The sequence below is a fragment of the Lates calcarifer genome, linkage group LG3, assembly GCF_001640805.2.
Source record: "Lates calcarifer isolate ASB-BC8 linkage group LG3, TLL_Latcal_v3, whole genome shotgun sequence".
Taxonomy (NCBI): domain Eukaryota; kingdom Metazoa; phylum Chordata; class Actinopteri; family Centropomidae; genus Lates; species Lates calcarifer.
The window spans coordinates 7,314,649-7,334,625 of NC_066835.1; the positions used below are offsets into that span (position 1 = coordinate 7,314,649).

The following is a 19,977-nucleotide window of genomic DNA, read 5'->3' on the forward strand; positions in this document are numbered from 1 at the left end:
AAAGTTATGAGATAGATTTTTGTAAAAATCCATGAGTCATTTTCAAGCGCAATGGCAAATAGCTTATCTTTTAGCTTTAACTGGGCAAAATGTTTACAGAGTGCATACCCTTGCATACCCCAACATGTAAAATTGCTGGAAGAAAAAAAAAAAAAAAACAACCTGCAGACGTGTGTATAGATATTCACTTTCAACAGGGGATTTAATTATCAGTGTCCAACATATGTTGTTACAGTTCCAAATGATTCCATACAGCACATAAGCACCTTTATGTGAAATGTACTTTTGCAGTCTGAAATGGGCTTTTGTGCATAACCCATATGGCTTCCTAGAGTTCACTGGCCACAGCTTTCCTTTTTTAATGCAGTAGAGTATATTTGTCTGCCAGTACCATCAACATCACCCTGCCACCCAACTCCCTTTCTGTCCTCTCTCCATCTCTTTCTCTTTCTGTCCGTCTTTTCCGTGCATGGCCCAGGGAGCATCCTGACTCGCCTGGCCAAAGATAGTTCCCCTTTTTCTGTGTCTGCCTGGCTGCTTTGCTCTAGGCCCCAGGGCTCTCTCCCGTGCAACTGGCTGGGCATTGCTCCACATGACATGTCCATTTGCAAGACGTGCCCTTCCCCTACTTGCGAAAACAACAGCCCCCTAACCACAGAGCACACTGGCAGACACCACAAAGGCAGAGAGGGAGAAAGTTTTTTAGAGGGGAGATGGGTGAGGATAGGCATACTGTGACACAGAGATAAAAGAAGGATTGTGTTGATAAGAAACCTATACAAATAAAATAAGAAACTAATACAAACGCAAAACTGTGACCCTCCACAGTCACCTTGTTGTGGTCTTCTTTGAAATCCCTTAAATCCATTGGCCTTTCTAGGGTTTATGGTTGAAGTGCCTCATAGCATTCATGAGTGTTTACAGCTCTCTGACCTGAGGGACAACTTAAGCATTAATATGCCACTGGGGAGGCGTGAAATGTATTTCTAACAAATTCCCTTCCCTGTTTGTGACAAGACCATCCACTAAACCACCCGATGCACTGCATGTCGAGGGAGAGTTTGATGGAGAAGGAAAGGAAAGAACATGTTGTCAAGGTAACTAACACAAAGCCAGACTGATTAACAAACAGTGAGACAGAAGCCAGCCAGACGAAAAAAAAAATTAACATGCTATGTACTTTTATAGCATTGTGGATCTGACAGTTCAGAGGCGTATGAGCGTGCTGTCATAAAGCTGCCCAGTGGTTTCACTTCTTGGTCCACTGGGACAAATCACTGTGTCATTGACCTGTCGTGCCACGCCATAAAGAGGCATCATTTAATGGTGGCCTCTAAAGCATTTGATTACTTCTTATGAGCTACATGAGGCACCACCGAACACCCATATATCACACAATGCATCATGAGGCTGCATGTGCCTGTCTCAATCATAAACATAACAGTAACAGGCAAAATGAGAATTTCTTGTTCTTTTCTATTTTTTTGCCATTGAACTGATGCAGTACAGAAGTACAAGACATGGTAATGTTTGCACACATAATTCACTTGTATAGTAAGATTCAGAATTCTGTGCTGCAGGTTTGGATCTGGGTATTTATTCATCTTTGGTAATGACTTGACCTAAGTCACGACACCGTGCTACTTTTATATGGTACATTTAATACAGGTGGTGATATCCAGAGAACATATTTTTAAAAATACTTTCTCAAGGATGGAGAAGGGTGGTTTCACTAGGGATTGCTTTTGTGCATCTTGAGAGAGAAGTTTAGTCTCTGGCTCCTTCCTCACCTCTGCACAGTTGGCTAGTCATGGTGCGAAGTGGGTGTGAATGTCAGATTGTTGGTTTTGGGGAATGAAAGGATGGATATGGATGGATACAGACCTCCCCTTATCTGATGTCAGAAAGGTGTAGGGGAAGGGAGGTTTGGAAGCTAAACAACCATTCAACAAGCAGTTCAGAAAGGGTATAAAAAAAAGCGTGCTTTGACAATCTACAGCCATAGCAGATTGTGAGGCTGTACTCAGGCATAGCAGGTAGTATATTTACTGTGGTCATCACCTCATTTAAGTAGGTTGGCATACTCACACTTGCTAATTAGTAATGATATCCAAGAGTTGTTAAGATCATTTCATTCAAAACCACAATTGTCCACCTGCTGGTGAGGAGTCATGGGATCACCAAAGTCGGTTGGATTCATCGCTGGGAATCATGAATGTCTATTCATTTTGTGCCAATCCATCCAAAAGATGTTGAGATATTTAACTGTATATGAGAAGTTTTTGACTATGGATGTTTGTACTAAAGTTCATGGCAATTAATCCAGTAATGCTTAAGATCTGTGTCAAAGTGGTGGACTGACAGATTGACAAGCTAACGCCACCATCCCAGAACCAGACTGTTAGCATGGCTGACAAAAAGCCTGACATTCTCACACAACATTGTAGAAAAATGGAACCACTTCTCATGTGACAGCATGATTGTGGCAACTTCACATGTGGCAATACACATAGTTTCAAATAATAGATTGGATATATTGAACTAGCAGTTGTCTCTGTGAGCTGTTTTAAGAGCAATTTTGAAAACAATGGGTGCCTATGGCATTGGGGAGATGGGCCAAATGTTTAGCAGGTGCTTCTTACTGTGAAAAGTATATTGGTGATTTCAGAGTTGTCTTGGGTATTATTGGCTGAATAAGAACAAAAAATAACAAATAAATAACCAGTGACTTATTCAGTGAGCCTTGCACCTTTCATTAAAACCATATTCAGAGCACTCATCTTCAGAAGCAATTGTTTTGCTGATCAAGGCAGTGCAACTAATGTAACTTTAAGGTAAGCATATATGTATACAAGCTTGTTGTTCTTCTATATTTCCAGCTGGGTGACAAATAAAGCCATTAATGATATGAATCATACTAACCTATCTATGCTTGAACACAAGTTACATGTGAGCTTAAAATAGTGCAGACACTGCAGTTAATTTCATTAGGAAAGTTTAAAATCAGACTGAACGTTAATTAACACATTATTTGTAATATAATACAATGTCCAAACGAAGCAAATACTTTGTAAAATTTGCAGTTGATGTAATGCTAACAAAATCTTATGTGAAAGTATGAAATAATGAAGACAAAGCTATATCAGTTCAGTCTTTTCAGTTTACAGATTCACACTCTCCACTACCTGAAGAAGAGCAAGAAAATATACATATATACATTTTACTGAATGTGCTGTGACTAAACTAAGCACCCCATGATCACTGTAATTAAAAATAAATCAGTTCTTATGGTGTGACTTTAAAAAAAAAAAAAAAAAAAAAAAGACACTGTAGTGTGTGTTTGAAGGCTGAATAAATGTGTTGAAATCTAATTCTAGGGAATCTCTGAAAGGACATTTAGCTGTTCTTAATTATGCTCTGCTCTGTCTTAAACACAGTATTTCAGCACATGGACCAAAAATTGTTACAGCAGTGAACTTGTCTTTGAGTTGTATCACTGGATCAGGCTGTTAAAAGCTACTGAATTTCTAGTCATGAGGTTGCAATTATGCTGACTGAGCTGAGTGTTTCACATTAAAATTTAAGTGGACAATGTTATTTTGGAACATCCTACTCTACATATGCAATTTATACAATAATGGCTTTCATCAATGCAGTAGCTCAAGGACAATGGCAGAATCAGTTATAAAACAGCACAGGTTAGCTTGTGCTCATTCATTTTGTAGCATTTCATTTCCTGACATGAGGGTTTTGGCCGGCTAAAGGAAACCGTGGAGTTATAAGTGGCCTGTTAAATGAACTAATCTGATTTGCGGGAGTTCTGCAACAGCCTATTGTACATGCAAACTCTACAGACCTGCTGGGAGCCCAAATGTTATATCAACCCGCTGGGCTTCATCTCACAGAGAAGTGCATAATTGGTTCCTCTAGTGCAATTTCTGTGCTGGAAGAGTAGGACACTCCTCTTTGGTTTTGACTTTCAAAGGAACCTGATGATCATCCTGGTGTGGCAGAGGCAGGATGGCGTCCCTGCTGACATTGGCACAGAAAGCATGAACAGCTGGCTGGTGCACAGTGCTGGGCAGAAAGTTTCGAAAAAATATTTAGTGGCTAAGTACTGAATATATCATCCTAATTGTACAATACTCTAAAAAGTTAATGTTACATTTGTTGGCTGCTCCTTATTTTTAAGAGCTTCATAACTTTTTTTAAAGTATGCAGTGAACAGCTAGTATAGCTCTATTATAAGGTATCTCAATTTTGGATCCCACATTGGTAACAATGACTGAAGCCCTACAGCACAATAATACAGACACTAGATTGCTGTGATGCTCATGCTACCTGTAGACAGAGACAGAAGCAGCAGCAGCAGCAGCAGCAGCATTTGGCTTGCAGGAGATATCACATTAATGGCAACTGTTCAAGGTTTATACTGTCTCTGTGCTGCAGTGAGAGACGTAATGCGAGCCCCTGAGCTTCATAAAGGTACAGGCTTACTTGTTAAGGTGGAAGAACTTAAACCTCCCATTTTTGAACTGAAAAAAAGATTTGTCAGAAATTTATGCACCAACTGTATGTTTTCCTTTGCTACTTTATATTCATGTGTTTATAGATCCTGAAAACTGAATTTGTAATGTAGATTTGACCGACAAAACTATGGGTATCTATTTAATATGCACTATAGATCTTTGACACTTTCAACTCTGCATGCATGGACAGAAGCAAAAAGCAAAAAGTTGCCAGTGTTCACCTTTTCAGTTCTGCAGTCTCAACTGTCTACACGGAGTTTAGCCAACAATACCTTTAGCTTGTATCTACAGAATCCAGTCAAAACACATGTGTTATAGAATTATTTTACTCAGGAGGTCATCTTATTATAAACATCCTCTGTTTTGAGAATAACACTTTTCTTGTTCTTTAAAGAGTCTATTGTGTATCCTTAATAAACTAATTTCAAGCTCCAATTTCTGCTCTAAAAAAGTTGCTGATGAAGCAGGGCCACCACCAGCTGCTGCAGTAAAGAGCCAAGAGCAGGGACGGGACACTGGGAGGTGCAACAGCAAGTGACAAATGGCATTGTATTGGCATGTATTTTGTCTGTACTATGCATGCAGGTTTGGTTTTGGTATAAATTATTGTAAGGATGTACTTGTATGACTGATTAAACTCAATGATTGGTTACTTATTTTTTAAGCTTGTTCATGTGTGTGCACTGCCTGGGCTGCTCTTCAGGACTGTTATTGCAGTGCAGCCCAGCATACTGTATACCACAGAGACAGCAGAGCCTTTGTGCTGGGCTTCTCCCTAATAAAAACAATGAACATTGCAAGTGATAAATTACATATTTGGTGTTATCTGCAGTGACATTTATAGCAAAGTTAACACACAGTAGAAATAAATTGTGCTCATTTGTGCATAAATGCATATACATTCCGTAACAGAACAAACTATTGTTGCTAAGCTGACAGTCCACTCTCACCTCAAGGTCAACTCAGTAGCTTTTCTAGAGCTTTAAACCATACCACCTCAACAGCTGAGTCAACATGGGTGAGAAGCCCTAGAAATGAAAAGTTGAACATATTACAAGGGGAGCTCGGGACAAACAAGACAGACCCAAATGCAGACACAGACGAGGCTTGATCAGGACAGAAATGTATTCAGTAATGTAACTGAGTAACCCAGGACTCAGCAGGCAATGCAAAATCCAGAAAAACACAAAAAAATGTTCTACTCTGGAGACATAAGGACATGAAGTACAGCACAGTACTCTGACACTGAGAAGGGGAAAAGACTATAAGGACTAAGGAGACTATAAATACACAGGGAAATAATTAACTAATGAGACACAGGTGGGGCTGAAAACAGGAAGCAAAAACACCAGAGACACACCAGCAAATTAAGATCTACTAATGAGTGTGATATGGTTGAAAGCGCCAGACTAAAGGGACCTGGAGGTTCAAGGTCAAGACAGGATTTTGAACCTTAACATTGTTATTTAGATTAAAGGAAATAAACAAGGCTGAACACCCTGGCCTAAGAGATCACTCAAATTCTGTGTCTGTGAAAAAAAAGAAAATACCTTGTCTCTTACAAGTTATTCTATAGAACTAATTAAAAGGCTGTTTAAATGCATATCAGCTAATTGCTTTACGAGGTACCAGGCACATGAACATTTAGCAGATATATTGTAATTGACAAGTCTTGTGTTTCGTTTTATGGGGTCATGTATGAAAGCAGAAACAGCTTTTAATTGAAAAACATGTTTTCATATTATTGGTAACTCTTGTTATTGTAGTTTCTATTATGATTTAAAATGAATTAATGCAGCTTTCTGCAGCAGCTTTGAGTGAATAGATTTTTAAAGGACAAAATAAAAAACTTAAGTGGCAGTACTTTCATTCTTTAATCATAATACTTTAAGAAACAGTGAGACTGATTTTATACTTGATATTGTACACGTCCCCCCTCCTCACTGAATATCTAGTATATAGTATAGTATTTAAGTCTGAAAATGAAAAAATCTGGGGGTGTTGACATACAAAGAAGAGAACTGACCATAATTCTGTTGTCCCCTCCTCATCTCTGCTTTACAGTATAGACTAGCAGCTATATTAGGTATACACTAGCTTGACCATGAATGTATTAGGAGAGCTTCATACGTCTCTGCCGTTCATCCTTACTTCAAATTTTCCCCAGTGGCCACTTAGAGTTCTGAATAAATCTTAATGATTAAATAAAGGGTATTATGACATTAACATTTTTAGTTTTTAAGTTCTGACCTAGGGCCTCTAATATTTTAGATTTTTATCTGAATGTTATGTTTTAGGATCAACAGTGGTATGTACTTCATTTGTGATTCTGTCTGTAATTCTATTTATTTTAAACCTTTGAACACTTATCAATGCTTCCTTATTTCTAGACCGGAACCTGCTTATGTTATGATTTCTTGTCAAGCAAAATTATTTTGCTGCATGGACAGATAATTTCAACACCATTTTATCCCCAAATCTTTTATTTTAGTTAATGTGTTTTGCAGTTTGTATATTCTGTCTTCACGGATCGTGTTACAAAGTTTAGGACATTTGTTTCAGAATCTTTATACTCTCACAGTAAAATAGTAGTGATAATAGGCTTCTTTTGCATTAACAAGGCTGAACTAGATTGCCTGAAATTAGTCTTTTTAATCTTACTTCAAAATTTTATGTGCTGTAAAAACAGTCAGACAGACTCATTTAAGACATCAGGTAAAATTCACCTAGTGTGCTGACTATGTTTATATGGACAAAGTTTGACCTTAAGTTTGACAGGGCATTTTTATCGATGAATTCTGATTCATCATTGTTGAATGTGTATTTTGCTTTTCTTTTCTATGGGAACTGAATAATTTAGGGCTGCAGCTATCAGATATTTAGATTAATATGCTGATTATTTTCTCAGTTAAATGTTTACTCTGTAAAATGTCAGGGAAAATGTAACAGAAGTCCATCAAAATATCCCTGGGCCAAAAAGGAAGTTTTCAAATAAAATATTTGCCTGAGACCAGAACCTTAAGATATTTACTCTACAGTATTGTAAGACAAGCAAACACACACATTCTCACATTAAAAAAGTGTTTGATTTTTTATATTTTCAGCTGTAGTATGATTTATATGCAAACAATGTCTTTCTGAACACTGTTCATGTAGTTAACTTGAGTGACACAAAAGAGGTCATTCAACATTTTATTCTACAATTAAAACAAAGTGTTGGTCATTTTAGATACGTGAAATCATGAATGATAACAGAAGTTATCTCAGGGCACTTTTTTTATTTTTATTTAAAGAGACCCAACGATGCCCACCATGAGCAAGCACTTGGCGACAGTGGCAAGGAAAAACTGACCCTTTAACAGGCAGAAACCTTGAGCAGACCCGGACTCAGGTGGGCGGCCATCTGCCTTGACCAGTTGGGTTTAGAAAGAGAGAGAAAGAGAGAGAGACAGGACAGGGGGTTGGGGGATTGGGTGAGACGGGAGGAGAGAGAGAAAGAGAGAGATGGGGGTTGAGGGGTGGGGGAGACGGGAGAGGGAGGGAGAGACACACACACACAGACGGGGGGTTGGGGAGATGAGGGGGGGTGAGAGAAAGAGAGAGAGACAGGGGGTTGGAGGTGGGGGAGTGAGAGAGAGAGACACAGACAGACAGACAGACAGACAGACAGACATCATGCCAGTGGATCCACGGAAGGTTTTGGGCAGCCCTAATGTCGACGGCTACACCCATCGGGTCCTCTGGTCCTGTCTGTGGTCGGCTGTCCTCCTCTTGCTGATGTGACGTGCTGGAAGCCAATAGTCAGGTTTTAGACACAGTCATGTCGTGGTAGAGCTACAGAGAAATATTATGTGTTCATTTCAAATCTACCAACAGAATGTTTCTACTCACCTCCTCTCCTTCGTTCCTCCTCTAAACGCACCACAGACTTCTGTCTGGCATCATCTGACCTGGGATCAGCGGTTCTTTTTCTGGGCTGGAGATCTTCATCATCCGCTGCTTTTCTTTTCAGTCCTGACCGAGCCTGGCTCTCGGTCTGAGTGCAGTTGAAGGACGTGCACTGTGGTGCTGGCGGTGGTGGTCATCGGCTGGGTTGTTCCTCTGGTCAGATCTGGTAGATGTACCTGCATTGCATTTTCTGGCTCTCTTCCTCTCACGTTCTGACCTGTTGTCATGGTCAGTGTCTGAGTCTTCACCACGAGCCATCTTTCTCTTAACCCTTGGTGAGACACAACTCTGGGTCTTGCTGCTGCAGCCTGAGGTGGATGGACCTGCAGAGCTTTTGTGGAACCTCTTCCTGTTGTCATCTGGCCTTTCATTGTGGCGACCTTTCATTTTTTGATTGTTTTGATGTTCATCATCAGCCATCTTCCTTTTAATGCCTGACCTGACCAGACTTTGGGTCTGGCTGCTGTTGGAACTGGTCGGAGCTGTGTGGCTTTTGTAATTTGAAGTTTAAAAATGTGTAAGCAAACAAACGTCAAGCTGATGTCACAGCCTCTAAATTTTTAAATTCTCTACACTGACTGATGTATGTAAGCTTACCTTTGCTGACAATCATCCGATATGGACTTGACACTTTTGGACACAGAAGAGGTTTTGTTTCCATCTTCTTCGTCAACCTTCCTCTTCATCCCTGACCTATCTGAACCGGTGGTCTGGGTACTGGTGCCGGGATGTGGGTTGATGCAGTGGGGCTGGTCCAGGCTGCTCCCCTCAGCCGGAGTAGGAGGATTCTGCTGGACGGTGTAGGTGGTCATGTACGGGGGCTGCTGCAGTGACGAACATGCAGCGTTCTCACTGTCAGAAGTCGGGGCTTTGCTCTGACAGACTCCCATTATGTCATAGCAGGACCTGACACTGCAAGACAATGAATCATTTCGTCAGCCAAGTTCATCACCCATGTGAATACAAAAGTCAGATTTGGATAAAATAATATATATATAATTGAATGTAATCTACATGGCGTGGAGTGGAATCTTATCCATTGCAGTGCAACCAAAGCACAACTGAACAACTTTTGGAAAAAAGCCTAATATGTTCAAAATATTTAATGAAATCACAGCATTGACTTACTACTGGCTGAAGGAGTAAATGTTGGCAATATGGCGTATGCTGATGAAGTCATGCTCCAGCACCTGACGAGGCGTAATCCGTTGGGCGGCATCCAGCTGAAGCATTTCCTTCACCATGGCCACAAACATCAGGGCGTCATGGATTTCTGCAATTTTATCCGCAGCATTATCAGGATTGATGACCCGGACCTAAAACATGAATAAACAACAAAAGTCAGGAGTGACTAGAAAAACCTCTCCTGGAGATGTTTGAGTGTATTTATCAGTGCTTCACCTACATGAAGGAGCTGATCCAGAGAGGTGAACTTGAACCTCCTGGTCTCTTTTGGCTCGATCCCTGTCTCTCTGTGGAACTGATCTGGTGTCTGAACAGACAGTGTGCTTGTTAGCATTGATATTCTGACTACAACAAACTTGGATAAACAGACAGAGGCTAATATTTTACAATATGGCAGAAAGGTAAGAAAGAAAAAGGAACATTTGAACTCATCATGTGGTTTTGGGTACTGTAGGTACCTTGAGTTTCCAGTGACTGGTGGTGGAGTTGTAGTCTCTCTGGAAGAAAGAGCTGGTGTTGTATCCAAAGGTGAGCAGATGATCTGGTGGCTGGCCCTGAGTCTCTATTATGTATCTCATCTGAAAATACAACACAACTTAAAGTCACAATGGGAGTCCAGGTTGAAGGCTTAAAGTTAATTTTTATGTTTGAATTCTACGTGTTGAACATATCATAGTACATCCTAACTCTTAAGAAGATAATTATTTCAATAAAACAAGGAAGCAGATTCCAAAGAGTAAACTTGTTGTTCTTACCATATCATACTGACTGCTGCCAGGGTAGAGCAGAGCGCCGAGGTACATGGTGGCTGCCAAACAGCCCAGAGACCACATATCAATGGCCTCTGTGAAAGGGAGACCCAAAATAATCTCTGGAGCCCTGAGAGAGGACAAACAACCATGATTACATTAGCTATAAACACTATGAACATTTCAGTCTTCAACCTTTTCAGCCACCACTAAGATCAGTTATGGTTCCAGTTACTCACCGGTATGCACGGCTCTGAATGTATGAGCCCGGCCTGGCAGCTGACGTGTTACACGCCAGGCCAAAGTCAATCACTTTGACTCTGTACGGCTCCTGCAGATGATTAACCAACATCACGTTTTCCAGCTTGAGGTCTGCATGTATTATCTCAGCAGCCTTCAAATGGTCGAGCGCGTTGGCGAGCTGAAAAGTTACAGTCATTCATTTAATAATACTGTCAACAATATTTTCAGACTGTTTACTAATGCAGAGATGAAATCAGTAGGACATACCTGCTGGACAATGGGTCTGATCTCTCTCAGAAGGAGAGGTTGGAAATATCTCTCCTCCATGAAATCATAAAGACTCTTATCCAGGTGCTCAAACTCCAGGCAAATGTGTCCTCTGTCAAAGAACACATCGTTCCATTCAACGGTGACGCTTTTGTCCAGATGCAGCGATCGGAGTTTCATCAGGGTTGCCACCTGGGGTTAGGTCACAGACAGATTTTATATTATATTTAACACACATAACTTTACACAAGCCAATACATATTTGCAGTTATTTCTCCAAGTACAGCTGGTGGAATTAATGTTTGAAGCATTATCATAAAAAATGTACAACTCAAACTCTGGTAAACATGTCCAGTTTCTATTCCTACCTCCAGGTGTGCCAGCATGGCATGAGATCCCTGGTTCTTGATCATTTTGACGGCCACAGTCCTCATATCATCCATCCTTGTGCATTTGGCAACTTTGCCAAAGGTGCCCTGCCCCAGGAAAGACTGCACCGTGTAGACACAGGATCTGGAGGTGAGCCTGCATCCAGTGACTAACTGGTCATCCTGGGCAGGTAGAGTGGGGACCATGTTGGAGGCCATCGTGAGATGGGACACCTGCTGCTGTGAGCTCAAAGCTGAGAGGAAAGTAACAGAGGATGGATGTGGACATAACATTTAGTCACAATGTAACTCTATCACAATAACATCTCTATCACAGGGTCACTGGCAACTGATATGAAAATTGTGGAACTCATTTTGTTAGTTAAGCCAAATTCAGAAGGTACATATACATCATATGAAATAAAAGTGTTACAGTGTGGTGCTGTTGTAAAACCAGAGATTGATCAACAAACTTAGGATACTTACCAAGTGAAGCAGCTGGTGTCACTGATGTCTTGAAAAAATGTTTAAAAAAGTGTTTTAAATTGAAGTTAAAGCGAAGAAATTCAGGCAAATACATATGTTGAGGATCCAAATTTCAGTTTCCAAAGGTTGAAGGTCAACGAAACTTGAGTTATAACAGGTCTTCACTGTCTGAAGTTACTGTACTCACTGGTGATGTAACCTGTTGGAGAACTCAGAAAGTTCTACATTCTGCTCTGTGACACAATTCTGTTCTGACGTGACATTCTTAACTTATTTTTTGAAAATAATTAAAGATTTTGAATAAATATTAATGGCTAAGTAAAGGTTGTTATGATATTAATTTTATTAAAAGCCAAATGATACATAGTCTGGAAGGGTGGTTGCTGGATGCAACTGTCATACAGAACACACTGACTTTAATGTGCAATGATATTTGATATGATGTTTTGATAAAACCAGTGATACTAATACAACATCTGCACTGAGAGTAAACTCATTTTTAACAGCTGATTTATGACATGTCATGACCCATGAAAAAGAGGATCTTTTATGGATAACATAATACTGAAATACTACATATACTAGTACTACTGGACATATTTACTCAGTAAATATAAAGATATGCTACTTCTTTAAACTGTATGAACTAATAGCACAACAAGCTGTTAACTCTACACTGATATGCATTACTATCAACTGTTGCCTATTACAAAGAGTGATATTAGTGTTAATATGGAGTTGTATTTCTAGTATGCCAACAAAGTAAATCCATTTCTTTTTTTACTGCTGTTTTTGAGAGGGATGATCTCTAACCAAAGATGACAATTGTTTGTCATTATAAAACTTGCTAATGACATATTACTTCTTACCACAGCATTTTCTAAAAATATAAACCCTTCTTGTATGCTGCAGTGATAGCTTTGAAAGGACTAAAGTCATTTACACAATGCTGTGAGTGCTACCTGCTGATACACTGCATATACATGAGTTCCATCCTCACAAAACCATCACATTTGAGGTTTCTGAAATTTTCAGCCTATCCGATAATTAGCATTTAGCTGACACCAAAAGCATTTTAGACAATGATAAAAGATATGTCTGTAAAACTAATAACAGGATACTTCAAACTGCAAACATGATTATTACCTATTGTATTATGAATTTTTAATCCATAGATGTTTTATATTTCAAAAACAGAATTTTCAGCACCTAGAAACGTGAGCTTTATTTCATAACGCACAGGTGTGGGCAGTGGGGGAAACACTGATGCACATGTGCAGTAGATCACACAACATGGAGGCAAACTTGGAAAACTAGAGTCTGGTATCTAATTGCTATAACACATACATGAGCATAACATAGCCAGATCTCTGGTCAAGTTGCACTGTGGGTCATGTGGGCACCAGGTTTTGACAAGGAAGAGGAATGCATGGAAGAATCGCTGTATCATGATAACAATCTTATAGGAGTGCAATGCTAAATTGTTGGAGCACTCCTGTAATACAGCCTGAGGTAAGACAGCTGAGAAGAAGACTACTCAAACTGCTTTCATTGGACTGTAGTGTAGTGGATGAATTTCTCAATTATGCTGTTACCTCAGTACCTACAAGAATGTTCCTGGATTCCTAAAAAAAAGTTCATTATATTACTGAATTGGAGACATTACCGTACATTCAAAACCTGCAGTGTAGCTATTTGAACTGACAAATATGAAATGTATTCTAAGCAATTTAGCTGTGATGTGCGATAATTTTCCATAGACAGTACAGACAGTGACTGTGCAAGGGAAGCTTCCTTTCCTTTCCTTTCAGCACAATTATTTCAACCTAAACGGGCTGTGCTTTTCTTAACTTTTTAAAGATTAATGAGGTTGTTGGAACAAGTTTCTTTTGGTGAAGGAACAGAATCTAATAAGAACAGATCATGCGCATTAATCACAACATTAATCACTTTGGTACAAATGAACGTGAGTGCAGGTACATTTTCTGAGGGTACCACATCTCCTTGATACGCACAAGTTGGATGATTATGTGGAAAGGATATTTTTTCTAGTCATGTTCATTTGAATAACATTTCATGCAATTACTAAGGAAGACAGCCTGCATGTTGTTCGAGAGTTTTAAGATGATGTTCAGGGTCACTTTTAAAAGTAGAGACTTTCTTCAGACAGTGCTAATGCATTTTTCTTTGACAACTTGCAGTGATTCATCTGTAATACACAAGGGGTAAGGAAAGAGGCACGTAGGCTATTTCAGATCTTAATGGCATGATGGAACATGGAAATATTCTCTAGTGAGGCAAATAGGAAGAGTGTATGATGCAGCAGAAAATGGGAGTAATAGTCAATTGCCTTACTTGCAGTGTTTGAGCTGTTATGTTTATCTATCTATCTATCTATCTATCTGTAATTATTGTACATTTCCACCCAAATGACTAATCTTATACTTACCTTGAGTTGACATTTTTAACATTAGGCCTGACTCAGCTCGCAGGAACCCCAGTGTTTACTGTGGAAACATTGTGTCAAATAATGATAGCATGGCACAGCAACTGTGAATGCCTTTAGGGTAATAACTAGTATCATATTTGCCAAAAAATAGTGATAGTTCTCTTGACATCATCCAAAAATAGATTTAAATAGGAAAAATGAGTAAGGTGTTTCATCATACATGGTATTTCATTCGTAAACACACACACAGACACACACACACAAGCACACACAGACGTTATATAGATCTGTCAATATACACACATTTGTGAAGTAACAGCTGTGATACGAATCATGACAACACTGTATAAAGACATGTATGTGTGTTGCAAATCAAAACCAATTTTCCCAGTTGGGATGGATTTCCGAGAGGGACAGCAGATAAGGAGACAGGGAAGTAGATGGAGGAATCTATTCCTGTATTGCCGTGGGATGGCTTGACTTGGCACAGAGAGGCTCTTTGAGTGGGATCAAATAATATTTCCACTCCCCCAGGGGTGAGACGGGGTCCCCTGAATGCATCCTGCTTTTATCTGAGGCCACTCTTCAAAGCCTCGAGCCTTATCTAGGAGAATAGAGGGATGAAAAGGAGGTGAAGTGAGAATGAGGCATCCAACGTATGTTGTCTGTATGTTGGTGATAGTATTTGTGTGATATATTTGCTTCCCAGCAGCTTTGTTTGAAGGTTAGGAAGCAGGCCATGTGTTCAGTTATGCATGTACATGAATGCAGAGGGAAACAGATAATAAAGGAAACACGGGGAGATATTCTGAGCATGCATGACTGTGGCATGAAATTACACACACACACACACACACACACACACACACACACACAGATTGTAAAACAGTGTTCAGAAATACATGCTCCAACTTCCAGGACTGCGGCAAAAACAGAATGCTTTCGCTTGAAAGCCTCAGAAAACACTTATGATCATCAGCTCAGTTACCAATAGCACTTTTCTCACCCAAATTAGCTACTGTGGTGTTAACTTAAAGGTACCATTGAGTTGGTCCCCATTTTGTTTGCATCTTGTATTCATGCAAATGTTCTCACTATTTATAATTTCATGTGATATTTCTGCAACATACATATTCATATAGCCCACTGTGCTGTGTTGTGTTGTGAAACTAAATATCAGAAATTAATTACATAAATTACATACCTTAATTTCATAAATAAATGGCTTGCTTGTATCATACAGTTCTGAATTTATACAAATACTTAAATAGTAAGAGATTTGAGGCTCCAGTAATAGCAAAAAACACAATTTAAAAAGTTAAAGCGAGACTAAGTAATTTTAAGTAACAACAGCAGTCTCTGCTGCCACAGGTGGTAATTAGAGGACACCCTCTGAGTGGTGAAGGGTACAATCCTACTTCCTTGTCATGCATATAGCTGATCAGGTTACCTTGACGAAACTAGTCATTCTCCTCTTTCTTATTCTTGGACTCCTCCACTGTCTTTTTTTTAGTCTGTTGATCCTCTGCTCTCCCTTTTCTTACAAGTAACACTCTGTTGCAGGTCCTCTATCATTTTTGTTATGGTCGCCTTCCATCCTGTCTTTGTCCTGTTTTATGGTGGCTGGCAAATACTGAAGTGACACACTACTGCCACCCACTGCTGTGGAGTGTGTCATTGGTGTACTTGCCTTGCCCTCAGAGCTTTTGTTTACGTCCCTGTTGCTTGGCAACACAGATATAACGCTACTACCAACTTCCAGCTGTAAGAAAGAATGAAAAAGTTGCTTAATCTTGCTTTAACTCCCCTTGAAATCACCAATTGCAGTCAAGAACATTTAAATACCATCTAAATAAGACAGCCTCAGCCTCCAGCCTAACTATTTCCCCATGCCTCTAGTTTCTACGCTAAGCCAGGCTAAACATATCCCACATGATCACAGCTCTGTACAATCTGTTTATCTCACTCTCAGAATGAAAGCAAACAAGCATTTTCTCCCAAATGCTAAGCTTCTCCTTTAAGAACCACTCCTTGGCTCTCAGTCCAGCTCAAATGAATGTCAGGATACCTTAGCCAACAGTGTCCACCTCCAACACACACACACACACACTCCCACACACACACACACACACACACACACCCACACACACACAGCTGAAAAGAATGACTAAAGTGCAGGTGGGAGGCACGGAGGTGGTCGCCCTCATTTGGACTCCTCACCACTGACCGCTATTGGACAGTTGGAGTTCGAGAGGCCGGCTTGGCTGTCTCATTACCCCTGCAGAGCAGACGTGTGTGGGGGCACATCACGACTCCTCGCCTCCCTGTCCCTGTCAGTGTATCTCCTACACCCTGTCCTCTGACAAACAGCCTGGAGGTCTAGAGCCGCCTCCACAGTCTCCTCCTCTGTTCTTTTCTTGGTTTTTCTCGCCTGCCGGTGAGACACGAGAGGGGCTAAGTCGCTGTTAAACATCTAGCAAGCCCCGGCCGTTGTATTTGTGGGTCTCTCAGCATGCGGGAGAGGCTGTGGTGGATTGCATTAGCCTAAGCTTACCACTAAATTATGCCAGTGTTTCGAGAAGCCCTTGGCAGTGTGGAGAGGCAATTCATTCTGACTAAATGTAGGTTGCCATGATATGTGAAGAGTGCTTTGTGGAGAGAGCTTGGTGGAGCCAAAAGAAGCTTCAATGGGTCCTTTACCTCAGCTCTGAATAAATCACCCTCAAAGTGTCAAAGACCACTTGTGTTTTATCCTGGCCTGTATGATGGGGACCGAGACACTCAATGGATTAGCACGGCCAGGATTTGGATGAGGGACAGCAAGGGCATTTCATATGGACAGCCATCTAACGCTATTGTGGAAAGGCAGTCTCAAAGGAGCAGTCTGGCTGTGCCATCAGCGCCAAAGAAGTGGGCCAAAGCTGAAAAACTGGCACCGCAAAGCATTCAGGGATCTGATCCATAACAGCACAGATGAGAATAAGCTGTTTAGTGAAACATCAGAAAAAGAGATGTCTATGGCATTGTCCAAAAGGGTTATTAATGGTTTTAACTTGGTTTAGAAGTTTTAGATGACATAGATTACATTGTGATCTTCTACTTTGCATTATGTCCTCAAGAACCACTCTTTTACTTTCATCAGTGCGTCCTGTCCACCATGGCCTTGCCCACTCCGGCCTCTCCTCTAATCCGTCAGTCTGCTCCTTCCTTAGTGTCCTCCCTGAGCAACATGGCACCAGAGCCTGTGGGACAAAACCATCTGTCTGCCACCGAAGGTGGGGTGGGGCGGACAGTGAGACATGCTACAACCATTAGAGCAATGGATTTCTTCTGTTCCCTGTCTCAGGACTAAAACTTCACCCTCGCATGCCCAGCACACCCTCACCTTACTTCAGTGTCAAAGTGAGACATGTAATTCCACTCACAGGTTTCTGCATAGAGTATTCCCAGGTTACCACACGCTGTCACTTTGCCCAAATTCCTCAGTGTTCCAAGGGTGTTCTTTGTTTTTTCCTCCCCGTGGTATTTGTTTTGCTTGTTTTTTGACTTTGCTTGTCAATCTTAGTCCTTCGCACTCTCCCTCTCCCTCTGCTCTCACTTGAATATCTAACTCACTGCGGACTTAAAACAGCTGCAAGCCTTGTCCATCAGGCACTATTATTATTCTGTACTCTTTTTTGTATAGATTGTATTTCTTTTCTTTTTTTTTAATTGTGAAGATATGCCTTCCTAAGAAAGCTTTTATGATTAGTTAAAGAGGGCCTGTGGAGTTTTTCTGTTAAAACATATATTTTAGTGTTATTGAAAAACATCAAACAGGTAATTCATCCAGGCCTAACAAACACTTTGAATGAATTAATTTTTGTCTTCATAACACATTTGCAAGCTGGTATTCAAACAATGTCTGAGTCTCAAATAATGGCTGGTAGAGTAGCCAGCTTGAACAAATAAAGGCCAAAAAAACCAAACACCAAAACAAAACAAACGAAAAAAACCACTGAAGGAATTACCTGCAGCCAACTGTAACACCTTGTATGATAAATTTAGTAATGTACTTTTCCACAGCTCAGACTCTGTGTTAAGATACTGTCATCAAAGCTTTATATTTTCTCACATTAAAAGTGAAAGCTTGAAATCTTTTGAACATTTTAGAAGAAATTTCGAGTTTCATTCATGGTAGCATTACATTATTCGAGGGAAAGGGCAGGCCTGATGCGACTCTTGCTCTATGGATGAAATTAGCGCTGTGGAGATGGACATTTTACCAAAGTTATCAAGGCAATGTGTAAACATGGAGGATGGGAGTAGAGAAAATCCAGCAGCAATAAAGGCCTGTCTCTAATATAAACCTGTCCCAAATCAAGACCTGGTTCTCTCTGCTAATGAGATAACTAAAGGCGTTGGCCATTATTTGAGAATTTACAATACATCCCTTTTTTTTTGCTAGCTAGCAGTTTTTTTCTTCTTTGCTTTTAATGGGACATTTCTACACCTCTTTGTTGGCGTTACTGCCACCAACTGTTGATCAGCAGAACAGCGTGAACATGCAGGAATGTGTGTGGCTTCATCTGTGGGCTTGCGAGCACACGTGCATTTTATCTGCAATACACTTAATCACAGCAAGATAAACCTCTTAGGGGGTCCTGAGGCAAGAAATGTACTGTCGGACCCCACCGACACCTGCATGCATGTGCCCTATTTCCTCCAAGTTCCCTTCAAGTGCACTGCATACATCAGTCTACACAATGCAGCTTCATTATATACTCAGAGACCAAGCAATATTACTGTGCTACATGGTCCCGGTTCTCTGTGTGTTAGTGTGTAGTTATATAATGTAACACAGCTTTATATGCACCATGAGGGCAAAATATACAACAAATCACAAACAAAACAAATCATTAGGTAATAAAGCAAGATGTCCCTGAGTTGATATTAAATGACCCAAAACAACTGACACAGTCAAACTGGAGCTTTGCCTTGGGTTGGTGATCCAGCATTGAGTCTGATACATTAAAATTGTTTGCATAACTCTGCTGTTTTGCGGGGCTCAGTACAGCAGCCCATGCTAGTTTGTTTACGGGGTGACATCACACTACTGGCAACGCTTTTGTGCAGTGATCCTGGGAATAGGAAGACAAAACAACACAGCAATAACTGCTTGTTACAGAAGCTGTAGCCAAAACACACACCCCCAAAAAAGAAACAGTCTTGTGAATTGTCAGTTTGACTATGCGTGAAAAGTCTAATGCTTCTTGTTCCTACCGTGTCACTATTGAAACCACACGCTGGAACTCTTTGCATTACACTATTGTGTAACTCAGTTATAGTAAACTTTCAGGACTTGCTGCTCTGAGCACAAAAACACATGAACCTCCCAAGGCTGTCAACAACATGCAGTAGCGTGTCCTGTCTTTATTGTAAATATCAAGCGAAAGGCAGCGCTGACAGGAGGTTCCTGGTGGACACGGCCTCAGTCAAATTGACTGTTCAATTTGTAATGTCTTCCTTCATCTCACGTCTGTCCACTCTTCACTTTGTCTCCCTGTGTTATTTGTCAGCTGGGTCTCTCCTTGGGTCACTGGTGACACGCCAGCACCACAACTTAATTACCCACAAACCTCAGGGAAAAATAACCGAGAGGCACTCTAATCACTGTGACTCTACCGCCAGAGGTAATGTGAAAGCCCCTTCCTTGCTTTTACTCTGTCACCATGCATTTCGTCCTTGGGGCTGGCTTCTCTATTTTCTTCCTC

The 19,977-nt window shown here is 40.5% G+C and overlaps 1 protein-coding gene across 1 annotated transcript; it reads right to left on the bottom strand.

The window, feature by feature from the left end:
- Nucleotides 1-7,754: 7,754 nt before the first annotated feature.
- On the bottom strand, nt 7,755-11,962 carry LOC108876761 (homeodomain-interacting protein kinase 3). Its single transcript, XM_051065868.1, has 11 exons — nt 11,776-11,962; nt 11,290-11,543; nt 10,922-11,113; nt 10,651-10,832; nt 10,418-10,541; nt 10,121-10,240; nt 9,883-9,969; nt 9,606-9,793; nt 9,075-9,389; nt 8,421-8,967; nt 7,755-8,316 (listed from the first exon to the last, which is right to left on the bottom strand). Exons 1-10 carry the CDS (start codon nt 11,867-11,869, stop codon nt 8,538-8,540), a joined length of 1,986 nt encoding a protein of 661 aa, XP_050921825.1. The 5' UTR covers nt 11,870-11,962; the 3' UTR covers nt 7,755-8,316; nt 8,421-8,537.
- Between the last annotated feature and the right edge of the window lie 8,015 nt (nt 11,963-19,977).

What these genes read in the sequence shown, in the direction of transcription:
- LOC108876761 (XM_051065868.1), bottom strand. Translation starts at nt 11,869, where the DNA reads ATGTATTTGCCTGAATTTCTTCGCTTTAACTTCAATTTAAAACACTTT. An exon ending in GACACCAGCTGCTTCACTTG is followed by an intron (nt 11,544 to 11,775) that starts GTAAGTATCCTA and finishes CTTTCCTCTCAG; the next exon opens with CTTTGAGCTCACAGCAGCAG. An exon ending in ATTTACTCCTTCAGCCAGTA is followed by an intron (nt 9,390 to 9,605) that starts GTAAGTCAATGC and finishes ATTGTCTTGCAG; the next exon opens with TGTCAGGTCCTGCTATGACA.